The 20,241-nt window shown below is 49.2% G+C and overlaps 1 protein-coding gene across 1 annotated transcript in view; it reads left to right on the top strand.

The window, feature by feature from the left end:
• ATP6V1B1 (ATPase H+ transporting V1 subunit B1) overlaps nucleotides 1-20,241 on the top strand; it is a 220,911-nt gene that overhangs the window by 82,170 nt on the left and 118,500 nt on the right. The window contains exon 2 of the mRNA XM_069205321.1: nucleotides 18,675-18,730. Coding sequence (XP_069061422.1) covers nucleotides 18,675-18,730 — 56 coding nt within the window. The remainder of the gene's footprint in view (nucleotides 1-18,674; nucleotides 18,731-20,241) is intronic.

Below are 20,241 nucleotides of genomic sequence, written 5' to 3'. Positions count from 1 at the left end.
CATGCACGTGGGGCGTGTAGGTGCGTGTACAAATGTTCTGCACATGTGTACACTCTCGTGTGTATGTATTTGTGCATACGTAGTGCACAGGTGTGCCCGCCGAAATGTCTGGTGTGCACACTAGCTCACTGTGTGTCTGTGTGCGCGGCGTGCACATGCGCGATACACGTGGCTTCTTACAACATACGGGCTTTTGACCATTGGGCTTTAGCCAATAGAAAGAAAGTTAAACTCGACTGGTTAAATACAACTATCAGCTGATACCACTGGGTGCTAAATAAATAAACTACAGATTATATCATTTCATTGTTTCAATCATACTTTCTTCATATGGGTTTTACATTAGAGTGCTAGGTGGTGGCCACAAGGTGATCTGGCCGCACCACAAACCGCACCAAAGTATCTGTCATGAACTCAGAATGTATTACATGAGCTCAGTTCTAGGAAGTGGTCATACAGTGAGTGCTCAATGGCAGAGTAAAGCCCATTCTATTATGGAAAGGGGCTTGCAGGCTCCATGAGTATTCCCTTTGGCTTGGACTTTGGTGAGTAACATTAAGAGAGTTCATGGCTGTCTCATGGCCAGTAAAGAACATACCTCTAGAACAGTGGCCATCAAACGTTTTAATGCTGCGTCTCCCCTACCCCCCCATGGAAAAAAATCATCGGGCCCCTTCCAAACTTTTCACAATTCTTCTATTAAATTGGCAATGTTTAAATATGCCTAAACCTATTTGTTTTGAGACCTGCTACAGTTTTCAAAAATGCAATCAAATTCACTACATGATGCCAAACATACTATTCTGGTCAGGCAGGCCTTACTGGCATGTAAAAGTATTCACAGTGTGATTATTAGAAGTGAGGGTGGGGGGCTCGAAGAGTATTTCAAGCCCCTTCCCTTCAGACTCCTCCCAGCTTGGATATAAATAGCAAAACATGTTAGTGATGGCCCATTACAGAGCGGTTTGATGCTGCTCAATTTTTCCACCTTAAAACAAATCCCTGTTATTAGCATAATGCTTCTTTTGGCCGGAACCTGCCCCCGCCTCCCCAGATCACTTGAGGTCCCCCTTGGGGGCCTGTCCCCCAGTTTAAAGACCCCTGCTCTACAACACCTGACTCTACTGCCTTGCAGGCCTCAACCCTTAGCCAGACAGAGAAATGTTCTTACCTGTAACAACAGCTCTCCAGCATTGGTATCTTGTTTAAGAAGAGAAATGTACTTACCTGTAACTGCAATTCTCCAGCATTGGTATCTTGTTTAAGAAGAGAAATGTACTTACCTGTAACTGCAATTCTCCAGCATTGGTATCTTGTTTAAGAAGAGAAATGTACTTACCTGCAACTGCAATTCTCCAGCACTGGTATCTTGTTTAAGAAGAGAAATGTACTTACCTGCAACTGCAATTCTCCAGCACTGGTATCTTGTTTAAGAAGAGAAATGTACTTACCTGTAACTGCAATTCTCCAGCACTGGTATCTTGTTTAAGAAGAGAAATGTACTTACCTGCAACTGCAATTCTCCAGCACTGGTATCTTGTTTAAGAAGAGAAATGTACTTACCTGTAACTGCAATTCTCCAGCACTGGTATCTTGTTTAAGAAGAGAAATGTACTTACCTGCAACTGCAATTCTCCAGCACTGGTATCTTGTTTAAGAAGAGAAATGTACTTACCTGTAACTGCAATTCTCCAGCACTGGTATCTTGTTTAAGAAGAGAAATGTACTTACCTGTAACTGCAATTCTCCAGCATTGGTATCTTGTTTAAGAAGAGAAATGTACTTACCTGCAACTGCAATTCTCCAGCACTGGTATCTTGTTTAAGAAGAGAAATGTACTTACCTGTAACTGCAATTCTGCAGCATTGGTATCTTGTTTAAGAAGAGAAATGTACTTACCTGCAACTGCAATTCTCCAGCATTGGTATCTTGTTTAAGAAGAGAAATGTACTTACCTGCAACTGCAATTCTCCAGTGTCAGCATCTTCTGCAGACACATGCTGCGTAGGCCAAGGGGAGGCTGAAGACACCATGAATCAGTATCCGATCCAATGCAAGGAGGTTACTTTACACACACAGCCTCATGGTCATAGACAAAAGCGAGCACTGACCCAAGGGGCAACAGAGCCGGGCACCTCTCGCAGGTCAAAGGCCACAGTGTGGCTGCTTGGCAGCTCTGCTGCAAGGATTGTCATAACCACAGGCAAAATGAAATGTTACCCCTTGTGTTCCCTCCACCTAGCAACACGTTCAGCTTGAGACCATTTGATGCAATGGCGCCCTCTTTTGCCTATTTGTGGAGGCACCGTAAGGCAGCTGACTGCAATGGCCTTATTGCACTGCAGGCCCTGATACACCACAACCTGCTACCATGGAGTTTGATATCAGAAAATGATCACCGGCCCAGTCCAGTCTTACTTTTGCCTCTATGCTCTTCACTCAGAAACCACATGGTCTCCAGCCAAAGCCTTTCTTTAACCAGTAACTTTAAACCTGCGTATTTGTCAACAGCTTTCTAAATCCATTCAGTAAGAAAACCTGTTTTAATGTGTCTACCCCCTCTCCATTCACTCGCCGTGACCCCTGGTTCACGGGGTGGCCTTCTGCTCACACAAGGCTTGCCTTTTGTATTGTACTCCTGCAGTCCTTTAATACTCACCCCTCCTTTCCTACTTGGTTTAGAGCCACAACTTATTTGCAGTAGTTTTAAACTTTTCTGACCCGGCTTACTAAGTCTGGGTTGTCAAGGGCACAGACAGATTTTCAAAGCAGGTTTCCTCTATTATTTAGACGGCATGGACTGCCAAGAGATCTGGTTACATACAAATGTTCGTCAGATGGCCCTGTTATTAAACCACAAAGTACTTCGATATGTTGTGTCTGACGCATTGTGTGATTTCAGACAGGAAGGCAATGGCTTTTATCACCTCAGCACTGGGCTCTCCCCCTGAGTGCAGGGTGTATATTCAATTCTGTCTGTTCTTTCGGCAGGAACTTTCCACGCAGTCCCACAATAGCTAGTGAGAAGCTCAGTGGGTGGAGCGCCGACGGCAGAGTTCTGTAGGTAGAATGCGTGTCATAGGCTCTGCTCACAGTGAGGTCTACTCGGATACACATCCTCCTGAGGTCGACAGAATGAGAACCGGTGACTTGAGTAATGATGACACCGTGTTTGTAGCGGCCCAGAGTCAAATCAGTTTGTGGTAAGCAATGCACCTACACGAAGGCTGCAAAGTGTCCTGGTTCACCTTCCAACTTACACAGGCCAAGCTCAGTCTTCGCACAGAGAAAGGTGATTTTTCACAGGCATTGAGCCCAGCCAGGTTGAAAAATATTTGCAGAATAGCTCTGTCCCGGGGAAATGTTTGCATAGCGTTTGCAGGCACGGTGCAAATGCTGCAAGTGTTTTTGTCTGCAAGGGTTAGCGTCAAGCAGGGGGTTTGCACTGCGCAACAACGGAGCACTAAATGTTTTCTAGAAGAGTAGATTTCATACAGAGTATATTTTATGCAGAACTATTTTGCTAGTGTGAAACGAGGATCTGTGCAGCATACATTCTTGGGAAAAAACACATATTTCGCACATACTTGTGCAAAACGAAAAACTTTTCAACCTGCAGGAATCTCCAAATTGTCTATAAAACTCCTCTAAAACAGTAAAACATAATCATTTGCACCTTCGCACACGTTTCGCAGCTGCGAACTCTTGGAAAGTGGCTTTTTCAGGAGCATTTGTGTGGACAGTTGAAACAGCCTCTTTAAGTCCAACAAGCGCAACCACACGAGGGTGAATTCAAATCCTGAAATCGAATCAGAGCCCCCAGCCCGCAGATTTCAGTGCATCATTGACAAATATATTTGCACAGCTGAACTTCACTTGCCATTCAGATTGATTCATTGGTGAGTCCAAACCACTCCTGCAGTTCAGTCAGACATAACTTTCCCTGACATTGTGTCCTGTGGTGGGAGGTGAGCGAACACAAACTTACACTTTTTTGTGTACTCACAAACTGTTCTCGTTCAAGAGGTGAGGTAAACTTTCTTTTCACTACAAAATGGTGTAGGGAACAGGGGAGTTCTCAGAGAGAAAAATATATTCGCAGTGGAAAATTTTACGTTTTTCTCGTGGTCGCGACTAGAAACTTGTGACTACTGCAGATGATCAGAAGTAAGCTAGAAAAATGATGAGAATATCGGCAACACCTCACACAAAAACAGAGCTGAGAGGCAAAACCTCCACACAGCCTCCCAGTGTCAAACCAGTGAAGAGATTTTGCCTCACCTCTTGAAGGAGGAGAACAGTTTGTGAGTGCACAAAAAAGTGTAAGTTTGTGTTCGGTCACAAACTTCCATGGAACTGCTGCCCTGACCGTCCGCCTCCCTCCACAGGACACAACGTCAGGGAAAGTTATGTCTGACTGAACTGCAGAAGTGGTTTGGAGTCACCAATGAAACAATCTGAAATTAATGATTTGATTTGAGTGTGCAAGTGGAACTCAGCTCTGCAAATATATTTGTCGATGACGCACAAAAGGTGCGGCGGAAATGGGAGCGCTCTGTGCGTCACATGCGCTTTTGTTGTGATTGTATCATTATTTACTGTTAGGACTGTTGTATTGGAACCGATGCAGGGAATTCTCATTTCCTCCACTCTCTCTGTGTATATTGAGAATTTCAACAAGTCATAAAGCTTCATCCCTGTGCATCAGTAAGTTTTGAACGAATTTATACTTTTTTGAAAATCATGTCCCTGGTCTTTACTGGGTTAAGCAGTCACAGATATTCCTAGAACAGAGTTTATTTTTCCTGGCCGGGTTGGGAGCACAGGGAACCGGTCTGGGGCGGACTCCATCTATTTCTCTGTGTAAAACTAAGGCCCAGATTTACTACCGCTTTGTGGCAGCTTTGCTTTACTTTTGTTACGCTGGGATTCACTGTCCAATGAAATCAGGGTTTGCATTGGATGGTTTCCCAAAGTGACTGAGTCGCGCCGCGGACTGTTTTGCATTACGCTGCATCAAGGGGGTGCTCCTTGGGAGGTACATGGCCATTTCTGTGCAACCACCCATGGGTTTTAACGCAAATCCCTGTCTGCAAACATTCCTGGACAGATTTCTGCCAGAATTGTAGCCTCCTTGAGGAAGGCACAATGAGATCAGTTATGCTCCTCTTCTTCGTGCAATGAGGCACACCAGCCTCAGTTGTGTGGATTGTTTGTAAATCTGTGCCTAAATCTTTACATAGTCCTGTCCCACCACCCCACACTACTGCTGAGGCTGCGGTGCATAGGCAATATGCCTCTGTACAGCAATTATGCATGGTAATGTAAACATTAAATAGTTTGGAATTGTTTACATGTTTGTGGTTGAATGCAATCCCATGTAAAATGTTCTGGACACGTTACTACCCAGTACAGACATGTAATGTCAGCATGCGCTATACTCAGAACTGTAAGACTTGAATATGTGAGCCCAGTTTCTGTTCACAGTCAGTTTGCTAGATGAAAGAGAGGGCAGGTTCTATAATTGTTTACCAGAGAACATACATTTTCATCTATGTACAGTTCCCCATTTACACCAACAGGCGCTCTTACATCCAGTTCTGTGCACCATCTGATAGCAGTGCTTAATTTGTGTAAAAATAATTGCCAGGGCTCTTCTCGGAGGTCATTCCGCCTGCACAACCCATTGCCCCTGCCAGCCCTGCCAATGACAGTCCCAGCGCAACAACTAACCACTGCACTCCGAAAAGTGTGCCAAATCAGCCTATGCCAGCTAGAATAATGGTGAGAGAGGCAGGTACCACTCATTTTGTGATGTATATTGACTTATTAAACACTGTTGTGGTCACAGCAGAATTAGACAGTGCTACCACGTGGTGGGCGGTCACTAGAGCTGGTGCTGACAATTAAGAGGTTGACCGACTGAAGAACACCGGCTCAAATTAAGCACTGTCTGGCAGGCTTGGCACCCTTATGTGGGAACTCTGTCGATTCGTTATGGTGACAGGTACTTTGCAGAATCCTTAAGATGATGTATGCTGTATACAGATGTAACAATCGAAGCCCTTAATATGTGCAAACTTTGAGTGAGTGGATGTATTTCTTGCAGAAGAGTTAGTCTAAGGGGACTGGAAAGCAGAGTCACGGATTTCCACAATGAAGTGCTACACAGCCACAGGGCTTGCCAGCTTCCACGCAATGTCTCTACAGAGCGGCTTCAAGTTTCAAGTTTATTTATTATGTTACAGAACTCCACTGGAGGTCCACATAAAATGATACATATTTATAAAAAAACATGGTAAAAATAAAAAGGATTAAACTTTCGTAGACAGGTTGATTAAACTAGTACAATGATAAGAAACACTTAAAATAGTCAAAAACCCTAGCACAAAACATTTCAGCGGCTTCAACTTTGCCACCCATTCACACCTTGGCCTCTTTGTTGAAACTGCCAATGGGTCCGATCAGTGCCACTTTGACTGTTCTTTTCATCATATTATGTTGTGCTGTGTTGCAGTACTTGTTTGTAACACGTACATTGGTTTGGGGGGAGTGTTGGTTATGACTTTAAGTGCAAAGTTAAGCTCTCCCCAGGGTATTTTCTGCACGGAGAGGCCGAATCTGCAATCTTGATTCACAGCAGACTTTGACAATTTTCAGCAGAGTTTAGAAATCCTGACTTTATCCTCGCAGATTTTTTGTAAGGTTCGAAATTGTCCCGAACAGTTTTCTGTCTATGCCTGAACAAGTAAATGGAGGAGGACAAGGCCGGCGAAAGCACGAGAAAGTAGGGGGCGGGGGGGGGAGTGACTGGGGCAGAGAAGGCGCGGGCTCGGTGGTGATTATCAGCATAATCTACAGCACAGGCTGGCACTGACTGGCACCAGTGCATGGCAGTGGCAGCTCTGCAGCTGGGCTGGCTGGCCTGGGGGGTGACTAGGTTTGCACCCATGGCACCTAGCACAGGCTTTCTCCCCACCCCTAGGACTGAGAGTGGTCGTTACACGTGCCTCCTTAGGGGCACATTTAGGGGTACAAACGTGCCACGATACAGATAGAGACCCTGGCACAGAAGACAGGGGCAGACGAGAAATGTGGGTGCAGATACTGTCACATTAGCAAGCACAAAGGGTACTGAGGAGAAGTCTGCCCAAGTGGGATGCATTTCCAGTATGTATTTCAGTTTTGACATATTTTTCTGAGGGTTTGGATTGCATTTAGTCACACAGTTCAATCATTTATACAGTGGCTCATTATTTTATTCTCAACAGGCAGCTTCTGTAAGGCAAGTAGGACGTCTGCCTTAAGGTGCCACCTAGCGGTGATACTCAGTTACTGCAAAAGGGACAACAAATGGCACATCATCAGCGTATGGTAACGCTGCACCAGGCAGAATGGCATTTCACTGGATCACTGGAAACTGTTTGGCCGCTTCTGGGTGGGGGCAGAGTTAACTTTGTAGGTGGGATGATAACAAATAATAAACAGATGTGCCTTTGGCTCGCGTGGGTGGGCGCAGCATTAACCACACGCCCCACTGGATTCCTTCCGGAGACCCACCAACGTGGAGCGGGGCGGGACCAGTGCTCTGCTCCAGGTGGCACCGGCTTGGCAGCTGTGGTGTGGGCAGGAGGAGGAGTTGCAGGGAGCCTGGACACCTCTCCACTGCTGCGGCCTGGCTGGCTTTGCACCTAATGTGCCGGATTAGCCAAGGAAGGAGAAAGCGCCCAACAAAAACTCTGGGGGACGCCACAGGAGCAGAAAAGAGGTCTTGGGAGGGACGGCGAACGGGAAATAATTGAGGAAATGTGTGGAATTCTGTTGAAAAAACAAAACAAAGGCCAAAACCGGCAGGATGGCTGTGAGGGTACTTTGTTACATACAAGAGGCCGGAACACTTGTTTAGACATGGTGACGAGAGCTCAGATAATGAAAGCTGAAATTGTGCTTCGTGGATGCACCCCAAAAACCTGAGCGCCTACTGAACCCAGTAAACCCACAGCTCCCCTTTCCAGCTCTGGTGCAAGTATCTAGCACCTGGTATGTGTACATCACGTTATTACTTAACCCTCAACATTCCAGACATACAAAAGCTCCCTGCCACGCACCGCCATCACTCCTCTCCATGGGATCAATCAAAGCTGTAACCTGCAGGTTACACACCAGCTCTGCAGCAGGTGCTTGAACCCATTGCGTGATCCTGCTGCTAGACCACGCACACATTTGTGCGTTCAGGTAAGCCCCACAGGAGGCCATCATCATAGCTATGAATATCTGATGGCCAGCGAGGCTGGTGCAGGAGAGGTTAGGAGGCACCCTGGCACCAGCAGGGTGTGCCAGCGAGGATGGTGCAGGAGAGGAGGCACCCTGGCACCAGCAGGGTGTGGCCAGCGAGGATGGTGTAGCAGAGGTTAGGAGGCACCCTGGCACCATCAGGGTTTGGCCAGCGAGGATGGTGCAGGAGAGGTGTGGAGGCACCCTGGTATCAGCAGGGTGTGGCCAGCGAGGATGGTGCAGGGGAGGAGGATGGTACAGGAGAGTCGAGGAGGCACCCTGGCACCAGCATGGTGTGGCCAGCGAGGATGGTACAGGAGAGGTGTGGAGGCACCCTGGCACCAGCAGGGTGTGGCCAGCGAGGATGGTGCAGCAGAGGTTAGGAGGCACCCTGGCACCAGCAGGGTGTGGCCAGCGAGGTTGGTGCAGGAGAGGTGTGGAGGCACCCTGGCACCAGCAGGGTGTGGCCAGCGAGGATGGTGCAGAATACTCCTGCTCGCCTTGTATGCAGCCTTCTGCCACCCCCCCCCCCCCCCACAATCTGGAAACAGCGGGGCACCCTGGCACTAGCAGGGTGTGGCCAGCGAGGATGGTGCAGGAGAAGCGAGGAGGCACCCTGGTATCAGCAGGGTGTGGCCAGCGAGGATGGTGCAGGGGAGGAGGATGGTACAGGAGAGTCGAGGAGGCACCCTGGCACCAGCATGGTGTGGCCAGCGAGGATGGTACAGGAGAGGTGTGGAGGCACCCTGGCACCAGCAGGGTGTGGCCAGCGAGGATGGTGCAGCAGAGGTTAGGAGGCACCCTGGCACCAGCAGGGTGTGGCCAGCGAGGTTGGTGCAGGAGAGGTGTGGAGGCACCCTGGCACCAGCAGGGTGTGGCCAGCGAGGATGGTGCAGAATACTCCTGCTCGCCTTGTATGCAGCCTTCTGCCACCCCCCCCCCCCCACAATCTGGAAACAGCGCCCTCTTCCTACAAAACAAGCACCAGCCCTATCTGCGCAAGATCCAGTGGGCCATCTCTACTACACCCCCGCTGCATACGTACGGCCAGATGTGGGGGGGGGGAGATCATTCTCACGCCAGCGCCTCACCACTGGAACAAGCTACCCACATACACGGCCCTGCCCTGATGTAACTCTATTCAAAACCCTTAAAATCTGGCCATTCAGATCCTTCTTTCCTGTTAATGCGCTATAGCGCCGAGAGACCCTCTCGGGGGTGATTCGTTTTCCGCTATATACATTTAAATAATGTGTGTGTGTTCGTGCTGGAGGTGCGGGTCTGTCATGGGCGACGTAACTCCAAGGATGGATGTTTTCAGTGCGTCGCCAGGAAAGACATGAGCAGTGGAGAATCACTGGTCAGTAGCAGAGTGCCTGGAAGCGCACTGACTCCATCCAGTACCACAGATGCAGCACTGAAGATAACCTTGCATGGTACAGCAGAGCTATACAGTCTCTCGAGTACCCAAGTCTACTAGGGACCTGGCCCGGGCCCTGCTGAACCGCCCACCTGCTGATGGCCCTAGACCGGTGGTTGCCAACCTGGACCCCTGGGGGTGCGCAACTGCTTAGAAAATTAAATAATATTAACAGATTAATAAACTGGATATATATAAAGTGGCTACAATTATAACTGACATTTTAAAAACGTACTGTAAAGGTCAAGGGATTTGAAATTGGAGGCTAAAAATTAAATTAGTGTCCTCGGATTGATTAATCGGAGCAGTGCGGGTGCATCAAAGAGAATATAGTATCGACGATGTGTTGCTTCAGTTGAATTTAGAAACGCTCCAACCTGTCTATTAATTCAGCCGGTGCTGACCTCATGTTTACCTTTCTGCAAGGATCTGCAGCAAATGTGCTGCAACAGTGCCTTATACCCCTGCTGCAGCCGGTGCTTCCCTCATGTTTACCTTTCTGCAAAGATCTGCAGCAAACGTGCTGCAAACAGTGCCTTATACCCCTGCCGCATCTGGTGCATACCTTGTGTTTACCTTTCTGCAAAGGTCTGCAGCAAACGTGCTGCAACAGTGCCTTATACCTCTGCTGCAGCCAGTGCTTACCTCATGTTTACCTTACTGCAAAGATCTGCAGCAAACATGCTGCAAACAGCGCCTTATACACCTGCCGCAGCCCGTGCAGACCTCGTGTTTACCATTCTACAAAGGTCTAAAGCAAGCATGTTACAAACACCAACATTATAGCCCTGCCGCCGACGGTGCAGACCTTGTGTTTACCTTTCTGCAAATATCTGCAGCAAACGTCCTGCAAACAGTGCCTTATACCCCTGCCGCAGCCGGTGCTGACCTCATGTTTACCTTTCTGCAAAGATCTGCAGCAAACGTGTTGCAACAGTGCCTTATACCCCTGCTGCAGCCGGTGCTTACCTCATGTTTACCTTACTGCAAAGATCTGCAGCAAACATGCTGCAAACAGTGCCTTATACACCTGCTGCAGCCAGTGCTTACCTCATGTTTACCTTTCTACAAAGATCTGCACCAAACGTGCTGCAAACAGTGCCTCATACCCCTGCTGCACCTGGTGCTTACCTCATGTTTCCCTTTCTGCAAAGATCTGCAGCAAACGTGCTGCAACAGTGCCTTATACCTCTGCTGCAGCCGGTGCAGACCTTGTGTTTACCTTTCTGCAAAGATCTGCCGCAAAAGTGCTGCAAACAGAGACGTTATACACCTGCCACAGACGGTGCAGACCTTGTGTTTACTCTTCTGCAAAGATCTGCAGCAAACGTGCTGCAAACAGTGCCTTATACACCTGCCGCAGCCGGTGCAGACCTCGTGTTTACCTTTCTGCAAAGATCTGCAGCAAACGTGCTGCAAACAGTGCCTTATACACCTGCTGCAGCCGGTGCTTACCTCATGTTTACCTTACTGCAAAGATCTGCAGCAAACATGCTGCAAGCAGTGCCATATACCCCTTGCCGCAGACGGTGCAGACCTCGTGTTTACTCTTCTGCAAAGATCTGCAGCAAACGTGCTGCAACAGTGCCTTATACCTCTGCTGCAGCCGGTGCTTACCTCATGTTTACCTTACTGCAAAGATCTGCAACAAACGTGCTGCAAACAGTGCCTCATACCCCTGCTGCACCTGGTGCTTACCTCATGTTTCCCTTTCTGCAAAGATCTGCAGCAAACGTGCTGCAACAGTGCCTTATACCTCTGCTGCAGCCGGTGCAGACCTTGTGTTTACCTTTCTGCAAAGATCTGCCGCAAAAGTGCTGCAAACAGAGACGTTATACACCTGCCACAGACGGTGCAGACCTTGTGTTTACTCTTCTGCAAAGATCTGCAGCAAACGTGCTGCAAACAGTGCCTTATACACCTGCCGCAGCCGGTGCAGACCTCGTGTTTACCTTTCTGCAAAGATCTGCAGCAAACGTGCTGCAAACAGTGCCTTATACACCTGCTGCAGCCGGTGCTTACCTCATGTTTACCTTACTGCAAAGATCTGCAGCAAACATGCTGCAAGCAGTGCCATATACCCCTGCCGCAGCCGGTGCAGACCTCGTGTTTACTCTTCTGCAAAGATCTGCAGCAAACGTGCTGCAACAGTGCCTTATACCTCTGCTGCAGCCGGTGCTTACCTCATGTTTACCTTACTGCAAAGATCTGCAACAAACGTGCTGCAAACAGTGACCTTATACCCCTGCCGAAACCAGAGAGGCCATACAATAAACTGCAGACTCTCTGCGTACACGTGATTTAATTACGCACCATGAATATTCAAAATGAAAAGAAACAGGAATCGTGTGCACAGTGACGGCATGTGTGTGTACAGGAGAGTACGAGTGTCACAACCAGGCTGGGCTGTTGTAGGCCGGCGCTGTTGTGTGCCTGATAAAGACCGATACTAGACATTTAATCACCGCACATAGTGAGTGTCACGAAGACATAGCGACAATTTACAGACACGGGTGTAAAGTGACATCCTGGGAACTGTGCATACGGTACAGCGCAACCCGTGCCTGGGGGGCGGGGGGCTAAAACCCGAAATAACTGCACCTCGAAACTGTCACAATTAAACATTTCAGCCACATCGAGAGCATGGCTGAAATAAACACCAGTTTTGCCTTCATTTTAGCTCCGATTTCGTTTTCTTTTTCGGACTAAAAAGGCAAATATACTCCTAAATCCTCCTTATTGAAGTACTAAGAAAATAGGGGGAAAATATGCAATTTTAAATTTAAAGTAACAGCAAAAATAGGCTAAAGTAAAATGTACACATATTTGGAAAAGTAAGAAGTCGTAAAACATGTTTTGAGACCGCAAAAGCTGCGAGTAAAATCAATTCGATCCTAAGAGAACTCGTGTTGTTATTGACTGAATCTGTTTCAATATAACATAACCGTTTTTGAGAAAAAATAATTTATAAACAATTGGATTATTTTTTTCGTCATGAATTGCATCCTTTGTCAAAGATCTATTCGTTTTGCTCCCAATAATTTTGTTCTGGTAATACTAGATTGTCATGAATTTTGTAGATTTTTTCACAAAGCTATTTGAATCAAATATTCTGGCCAAAAACGGTTCCGCTTTTTTTGTTGATTTTGTTACCATGAGTTTAATTGTGTAGTAAATGTATTACTTTAGGTTTTACATGAAAAACTTTTTATTACAATTAGTTGTTACTCAGTTATGCCTTTTTCTCAGGAGTTGCATTTGCCATAAAAACAATTGCAAATCGATTCGGCTTCGGCAGTTTATTTTGTGTTAACTAAATGATTTTTTTTAAATCTTAGATACAATTTCCCCCCCCGAGCTAATTCTCAAACATGATTAGTTTTACAGATCTGTGTGAACGAACGGTTCGAGGGAGCTTGTGGTAGCAGTATTTAACATTTCCGGCGAACTACAAATTTATATCAAAACGTATCCGTTTCAGTTTAGGTCGAAAATAATTGAACGGTTTTCAGTCGGTGCTTGAGAAAGACGAGAGGCCCTATTTTGGTGCAATATTTTCTTCTGTTTGGGGTAGTCTTGGATTTTCCTGCACGCCAGTCAGTTGCTCGCATAGACTCGCTTATTTGGCGTTAACATTCACTGAATTATAACAAAAAAAAACGTAAAGGTTTGAAAGCAGGTCCGCGGATGGAGACATCTCATTGCTTCGGGCAGATCACAGGTCCCAGTTAGGCTGGCGCAGAGCTTCATCCTTCTGGGGTCGACCAACGTGCACTATAGAGCGGAGTGGATTTTTTTTGTCTCTGCTGCGCCGCGGAGCAGCATCGGTTTTGGTGACTCTAATATCAATCAAGAAAATGCAAAAACAAGTTGAAAAACACAGCCCAGAAAGATTATTTACTAATCTTTCCAAGTCCTAGAGTATTTTCAGAAAAGTTAAAAAGTTTCTAAATTATCATAAACACTATAATAAAGTGCTCTAATTTCACTCCAGAGCACGGTTCCTGTGCCTGCTGTCCCCAAGGAGCCTCTGGAGACAAAACCCGTAAAAGTCGAGATGAATTCACCCTGTTATCAGCAAACAGGACCACGTCTGCAGGCTCCATCTTGAAATGCATCCATTATTATTAAAAGATGGCAAACGCTCTAGGGCAGGGGACTTCAAACTGGGGGGCCTCAAGTGATCACAGGGGGAGGGCGCCAGGCTCTGACCAAAAGAAGAATTATAGAGATAACAGGGCTTTGTTTTGATCAGAAACATGTTATTTCATTTTTAAAAAGGTAACAGTACTTAACTGCAATAGACACATTTAAACATTGTCAGCTTTAAAATATAATTGTGAACAATTCTGAGGGGGGGCAATGGTTTTTGTTTTTCAACTGGGGGTGACGCGGCATTAAAGAGTTTGGAGACCACTGCTCTAGGGTGTGGGGCAGGGGTCTCCATTAATCGGCGTTCTATAGTGCTTCTCGCCTCTAGGCGCACGGGTTGGGACTCGGGGGGCGACGCTACCTGCAGACACAGAGTTTGGTGGTCACAGCCCGGCCACTGGAGGCCGCCACTGCTGAGTCTAAGTAAAACTGGCGACTGAGTTCACTGTGTTTCTTGGTCTTCGAGCGTTGCAGGAGTAATGTGACTTACTCCTGGCACTTTGGGGTAAAGGGGCGCGATGCCATCGGAGGGGTTTAATAAGCAGCTCACAGAGAGCGCCCCCCCTCCACCCCCCGGGTATGGACCTCCCGCCTTCAGGACCCTCTGTCCCCATCACAGGAAGACAGAACTGAAGACACAGGGGCAGGCAGCAGTCACTCTGTGCAGCACAGGGTGCCTAGGAGTGAATGCCGTGCAGTGCCTGTCCTCCCTGTACTGCTGGGCTCTGCTCAGGTCCAGGAAGTGAGCGCCGTACAGTGCCTGTCCTAACTGTACTGATGGGCCCTGCCAGTCACGGAGAAGTACTGGGTTCCTCACAGTTCCGGTCCCAGAGAGTGAGTGCCGGGCAGTGCCTGCTCATGCTGCAGTGTTGGATTCCTTACAGTCCCGAGCCCCAGTGAGTGCGTGCCGGGCAGTGCCTGGCTCCTAAGTTCCGGGCCCCAGTGACTGAGTGCCAAGTAGTGCCTGGCTCCTCCAGCTATGGGCCCCCAGTGAGTGAGTGCCGGGCAGTGCCTGCTCATGCTGCAGTGCTGGACTCCTCGCAGTTCCGGCCCTAGGGAGAGAGTGCTGTGCCTGTCACTCACTGAGTTGTACTGGATTCCTAAGTGAGTGCGGCCAGTGCTTGGCTCCTAAACTCTGGTCGCCAGTGAGTGAGTACCGGGCAGTGCCTGGCTGCTCACAGCTCCGGACCCCGGTGAGTGAGTGCCGTGCAGTGCCTGCTCTTGCTGCAGTGCTGGACTCTTCGTAGTTCCGGTCCTAGGGAGAGAGGGCCGCGCAGTGCCTGCTCATGCTGCAGTGGTAGGCCCTTCACAGTTTAGGGTCCCAGAGGGTGAGTGCAGTGCTCTGCCTGCCCACGCTGCAATGTGAGCTCCTCCCAATTCAGGGCCCCAGTGAGTGAGTGCCGGGCAATGCCTGGCTCCTCAAAGTCCCTGGTCCCAGAGAGTGAGTGCCGGGCAGTGCCCGCCCAGGCTGCAGTGCTGGGCCCTTCACACTTCCTGTTCCCAGAGAGTGAGTTCCGGGCAGTGCCTGCTCATGCTGCAGTGCTGGACGCCTCGTAGTTCTGGTCCCAGGGAGTGAGTGCCGTGCAGTGCCTGCTCATGCTGCAGTGCTGGACTCCTCGTAGTTCCCGTCCCAGGGAGTGAGTGCCGCTCATGCTGCAGTGCTGGGCCCTTCACAGTTCCTCTTCCCAGGGAGTGAGTTCCATGCAGTGCCTGCTCATGCTGCAGTGTTGGACGCCTCGTAGTTCCGGTCCCAGGGAGTGAGTGCCGGGCAGTGCCTACTCATGCTGCAGTGCTGGACTCCTCGTAGTCCCGGTCCCAGGGGGTGAGTGCCGGGCAGTGCCTGCTCATGCTGCAGTGCTGGGCCCTTCACATTTCCTGTTCTCAAAGAGTAAGTTCCATGCAGTGCCTGCTCATGCTGCAGTGCTGGACTCCTCGTAGTTCCGGTCCCAGGGAGTGAGTTCCGGGCAGTGCCTACTCATGCTGCAGTGCTGGACTCCTCGTAGTCCCGGTCCCAGGGGGTGAGTGCCGGGCAGTGCCTGCTCATGCTGCAGTGCTGGGCCCTTCACATTTCCTGTTCTCAAAGAGTAAGTTCCATGCAGTGCCTGCTCATGCTGCAGTGCTGGACTCCTCGTAGTTCCGGTCCCAGGGAGTGAGTTCCGGGCAGTGCCTACTCATGCTGCAGTGCTGGACTCCTCGTAGTCCCGGTCCCAGGGGGTGAGTGCCGGGCAGTGTTGCCCCCTCGGCACCGCTGGTCCCACGGACGGCTAGGGCACAGAAGGACTCACCCAGCCCGGCCATGCCTCAGAGATGTGTGGGCACGTCACGCCCAGCGCTGCCAGTGCCCGCTGAGAGGGTCACGACCTCTACAGTAATGGTGCCGCTGCCTGTCAAGGCCGGTGTCACTGAACCCATGCGCGTCGAGGAGCTATGTTCATTAAAGCACAGGGCCCTGATTGTAACTGATGCATCTACAGAAGAGGACTGACCGCCACGTACAGTCCCTGCTTCCAAACCTGGGCCAGGATAGCTCAGTGGGTTGATGCTGCTATACATACCCGTGCGTAAAACCGCAGTGCCCAGGGCGAGCCGCACCTCTCTCATGTTAGGCACTGGCTAAAGGCCCCTGCGTACTAACCTGGGCCAGTATAGCTCAGTGGGTTGATGCTGATGCTGTACATACATGTGCATTAAACTGCAGTGCCCAGGTCCGGATCTCTCTGATGTTAGGCACTGGCTAAAGGCCCCTGCTTACAAACCTGGGCCAGTATAGCTCAGTGGGTTGATGCTGATGCTGTACATAAATGTGCATACATCTGAAGTGCCCAGGGCGAATCTCTCCGAACTTGGGCATTGGTGGTTCAGATCTTCGCACTGGAGGAGGCCAAGATTCAGATGCCAGTGACACAGCTCAGTGGGTTAATGTTTCAGCCGCATGGCCCTGACAGGGCGCAGATGGATCACTCTTGGGAAGGCAGCTCGGCGGATTAACACGCTCACTGCAGATAACTTCGTGCACTTTTCCGGACACGTGCTTTTAGGCCCAAGTAACTTTTCATCATTCTGTGGTCGTTAAAGACTATAGTTCAATTACAGTAAAATAGCTTAACTTTAGCGTGTAGTAAATACATTTGCGTTATTGGCTCTACTGCAGTCTGCCCCCTCAGTAAAGCGAAGGGCAGTTAGGGCTTCTAGCGCCCAGAGTTGAGAGTTGCGCATCAGTTGTGCTCAGATAGTGTAAAGCCAGGCAGAGGGTTTGCCTACTGCAGGCCGACCAATCAGCTGCGCAGAGGAGTTAAAGGCCTTCGGTGTCAGATCCAGAAGATAGAAAGCAGCGCCCTCGTGCGGCCAAAGAGCGGAAATACGGAGAGAAAGGGGCGACTGCAGCTGGCCCCCGCAGGCCTGGAGGAGCAGGAGTGGGACACCCAGCGGACAAGGGTAGTATTACACAAGAGCTGATCCTTGCTCTGACAAGGCGCTCGGAATCACTAATGCACGTGCAAAATGGTACCAAAAATGAGCAGCAGTTGCATCCTCTGCGCCATTTTCAACACCTTCAACAGCAGCCACGATCCGCTTGGGCTCCATCTTCGCTGAAAATAGCGCCATGGCTTCTTGAAATTCGCTGTTTTTAGCTGCAAACCAATTTCACGGATTCTGCATTTCACGCTTGTCCTTTGGGCTTTCCAATTAGTTTTATCGAAATGGTCGGCCCCTCCCTCATCCACCCATTCATCCATTCAAGCACCGGTGCCCATCTACCCGCCCGTCAGTTCATCCATGCGCCCGTCCGTAAGCCCATCCGCCCATCTTGACCTTCTTCACGTTGACCAGGCCTTGGTGTCCATGAGCAGGTGTCCCCCGCTCGCCAAACGTACCCTTGATGGTCTCCAGCTTTTACTTTTCCGTACTAGACTAGATTCCGTACTAGACTAGGTGGTGGCCTGTTGTCCTCATACACTCGGCAGTGGTGCTCTTCAAGGGCTCTCCACACACATGCCAGCTGGCTGCCTGCTCACAGACGTAGAGGTGAGTGAGGCACAGAAAGCCCGAGCCAGGCTCGAGCCAGATGCCTGGCTCGGCTCGGCTCGAGGTCCTCCTGGACCCTTGAGCCCGCACTGAGTGAAGCTTTCATGTAGCTTCTGCCTGCCACTCAAGCTCTACCCTCACGCTCCAGGAATTAAAAGAGAGCATAAGCCTTGATGTAAAAACCGAGAGAAAGAGATAGCCAGCTAGGGACTAGAAAGCAAATGTAAAACCCCAAATCCTGGGCTCAGCCTTGTATCCACATATTTTAGTTCCCGAGGCTCCTTTTGTTAGTTATCACACACAAGCCCACCTTCGAATACGCGCGCTCAGCACCTGCGCCACACAAACACCTCTTGTATTTTATTTATCAGGTTGTAACGTTGCTCATGTAAAACACAAATCTAGGCCACATACGAGATGCAGATGACTACTGACTTGCCTCTCCCTAAAGGCATAGTCGTCAGGGCTGGGGTAGAAAGATTTCCAAGTTCATGCAAAAAACTATCATTTCTAATAATTACTTCTGAACGCGGTGATCTAATCCGCGGTAAGAAGTCAAACGCTTTTGCACGTTAAAGAAATACACTTTTTTTTAATTTTGAAGAGATTTTATCATATTTGAATTTGCTGATTGTTGCATGATTTACAGGACAATTATTTTTAGGCCTCGGCTCGTGCATGGGCTCTTGAGCCAAGCCAGACACCCCCCATGTTAATTTGTCATCTCTCCCACCTCTGCACCTACAACTAAGATGCTGTACCTTGAGAACTGACGTTTTCTCCTCTCTCTTCCCGCCCTCAGCCTACAAGACGGTGTGTGCAGTGAACGGGCCGCTGGTGGTACTGGACAATGTGAAGGTACGCGCAAACATGTTGTGTGACTGTGTGTGGAGTGCGTCATGCCATCCTGGTGCCGCTTCAAAGCGCACCCATCCATCTGGTTGAACCAGCGGATGTGCGTGAATCTTCAGTGATACGTTGCTAGAGTTCCTACGTTGACAAAAGTAATATTTATGTTAAACAAGGCATAACCAAGTTATTAATATGGGTCAGATTATGACACAAAGGCTATGATGAGATTATTCATCCACCCTGGGAGGATTTTACATTTTCAGTCAATCAGAGATTTGTAAAGCACGGCTACTCACCCGTAAGGGTCTCAAGGCGCTGGGGGAAGTAGGGGGGTGCTGAGGATCAGTTGAAGAGCCAGGTCTTAAGGTCCTTCCTGAACTGTGACAGGGTGGGGGACTGCCTGAGGTGGATGGGGAGGGTGTTCCAGGTCATGGCCGCTTTGTGGGAGAAGGAATTTCCTCCGGCTGTGGTTTGCCGGTTGCGGGGTATGTTAGCGAGGGACTGGTTGGCGGAGCTGAGTTGTCTGGCTGGAGTGTAGGAGGAGAGTCTGTGGATGAGGTAGGCTGGTCCGGCGTCGTGTAGGGTCTTGTAGGCATGGGTGAGGAGCTTGAAGGTGATTCTCTTGTCGATAGGTAGCAAGTGTAGGTCTCTCAGAAGGGTGGAGGTGTGGCTGTGTCGTGGGGAGTTCTTGATGAGACGGGCGGAGGCGTTCTGGATGCGTTGTAGTATTTTCCGGGTCTTGGCGGTGGTTTCGGCTTAGAGTGCATTGCCATAGTCGAGGTGGCTGCTGACAAGGGCCTGGGAGACTGTCCTTCTGGCTTCGGTAGGTATCCACTTGTAGATTTTTCAAAGCATATACAGGGTGTGGAAGCAACCCAATGAGATGGCGCTCACTGGTCGGTCCATTGAGAGCAATGAGTCTAAGGTGACGCCAAGGTTACGAGCATGGTCGTTGGGGGTGGGGCGTTTCCAAGGGCGGTGGTCCAACAGGAATCATTCCAGGCGGAGGGTGTGGAGCCGAGGATGAGGACTTCTGTTTTGTCCTAGATCAGTTTGAGGCAACTGTCTTTCACACAGGCGGCGACTGCTTTCACTCCTGTGTGGAAATTGTTCCTCCCGGTGGTCGGATTGTTGGTGAGGGATACTATCAGTTGGGCGTTGTTGGCGTAGGAGACATTTTCAACAACCATTTACCACTCCTTGAGTAAACATTGCCAGTGCTTGAATACACATGGCCAGTCCTTAATCAGAGATGGCTGTTCCTTGAACAGACATCATCACTTTATCAACATTGGCATACTTTCAACAGGAATTGCCATCCATTGAACAGGAATTGCTCCTCTAAACAGGCATTGCCATTTCATGCCAATCACAATAAATAAGTAACCCTGGACCTAGTCACTGGTCACAATTATGACCACTCATCACAATGTGGTTCCCTTCCCCTTGAAGAAAGAGGTTCTTTCTTTTTTAGTGACTCTCACCCACTCTAGTAGTGTCATGCTTCATCATCGGGT

This window comes from Pleurodeles waltl, chromosome 1_2 (assembly GCF_031143425.1).
Source record: "Pleurodeles waltl isolate 20211129_DDA chromosome 1_2, aPleWal1.hap1.20221129, whole genome shotgun sequence".
Lineage (NCBI taxonomy): Eukaryota > Metazoa > Chordata > Amphibia > Caudata > Salamandridae > Pleurodeles > Pleurodeles waltl.
The sequence above is the reverse complement of the archived record's forward strand: the minus strand, read 5'-3'. Positions and strand labels throughout refer to the sequence as shown.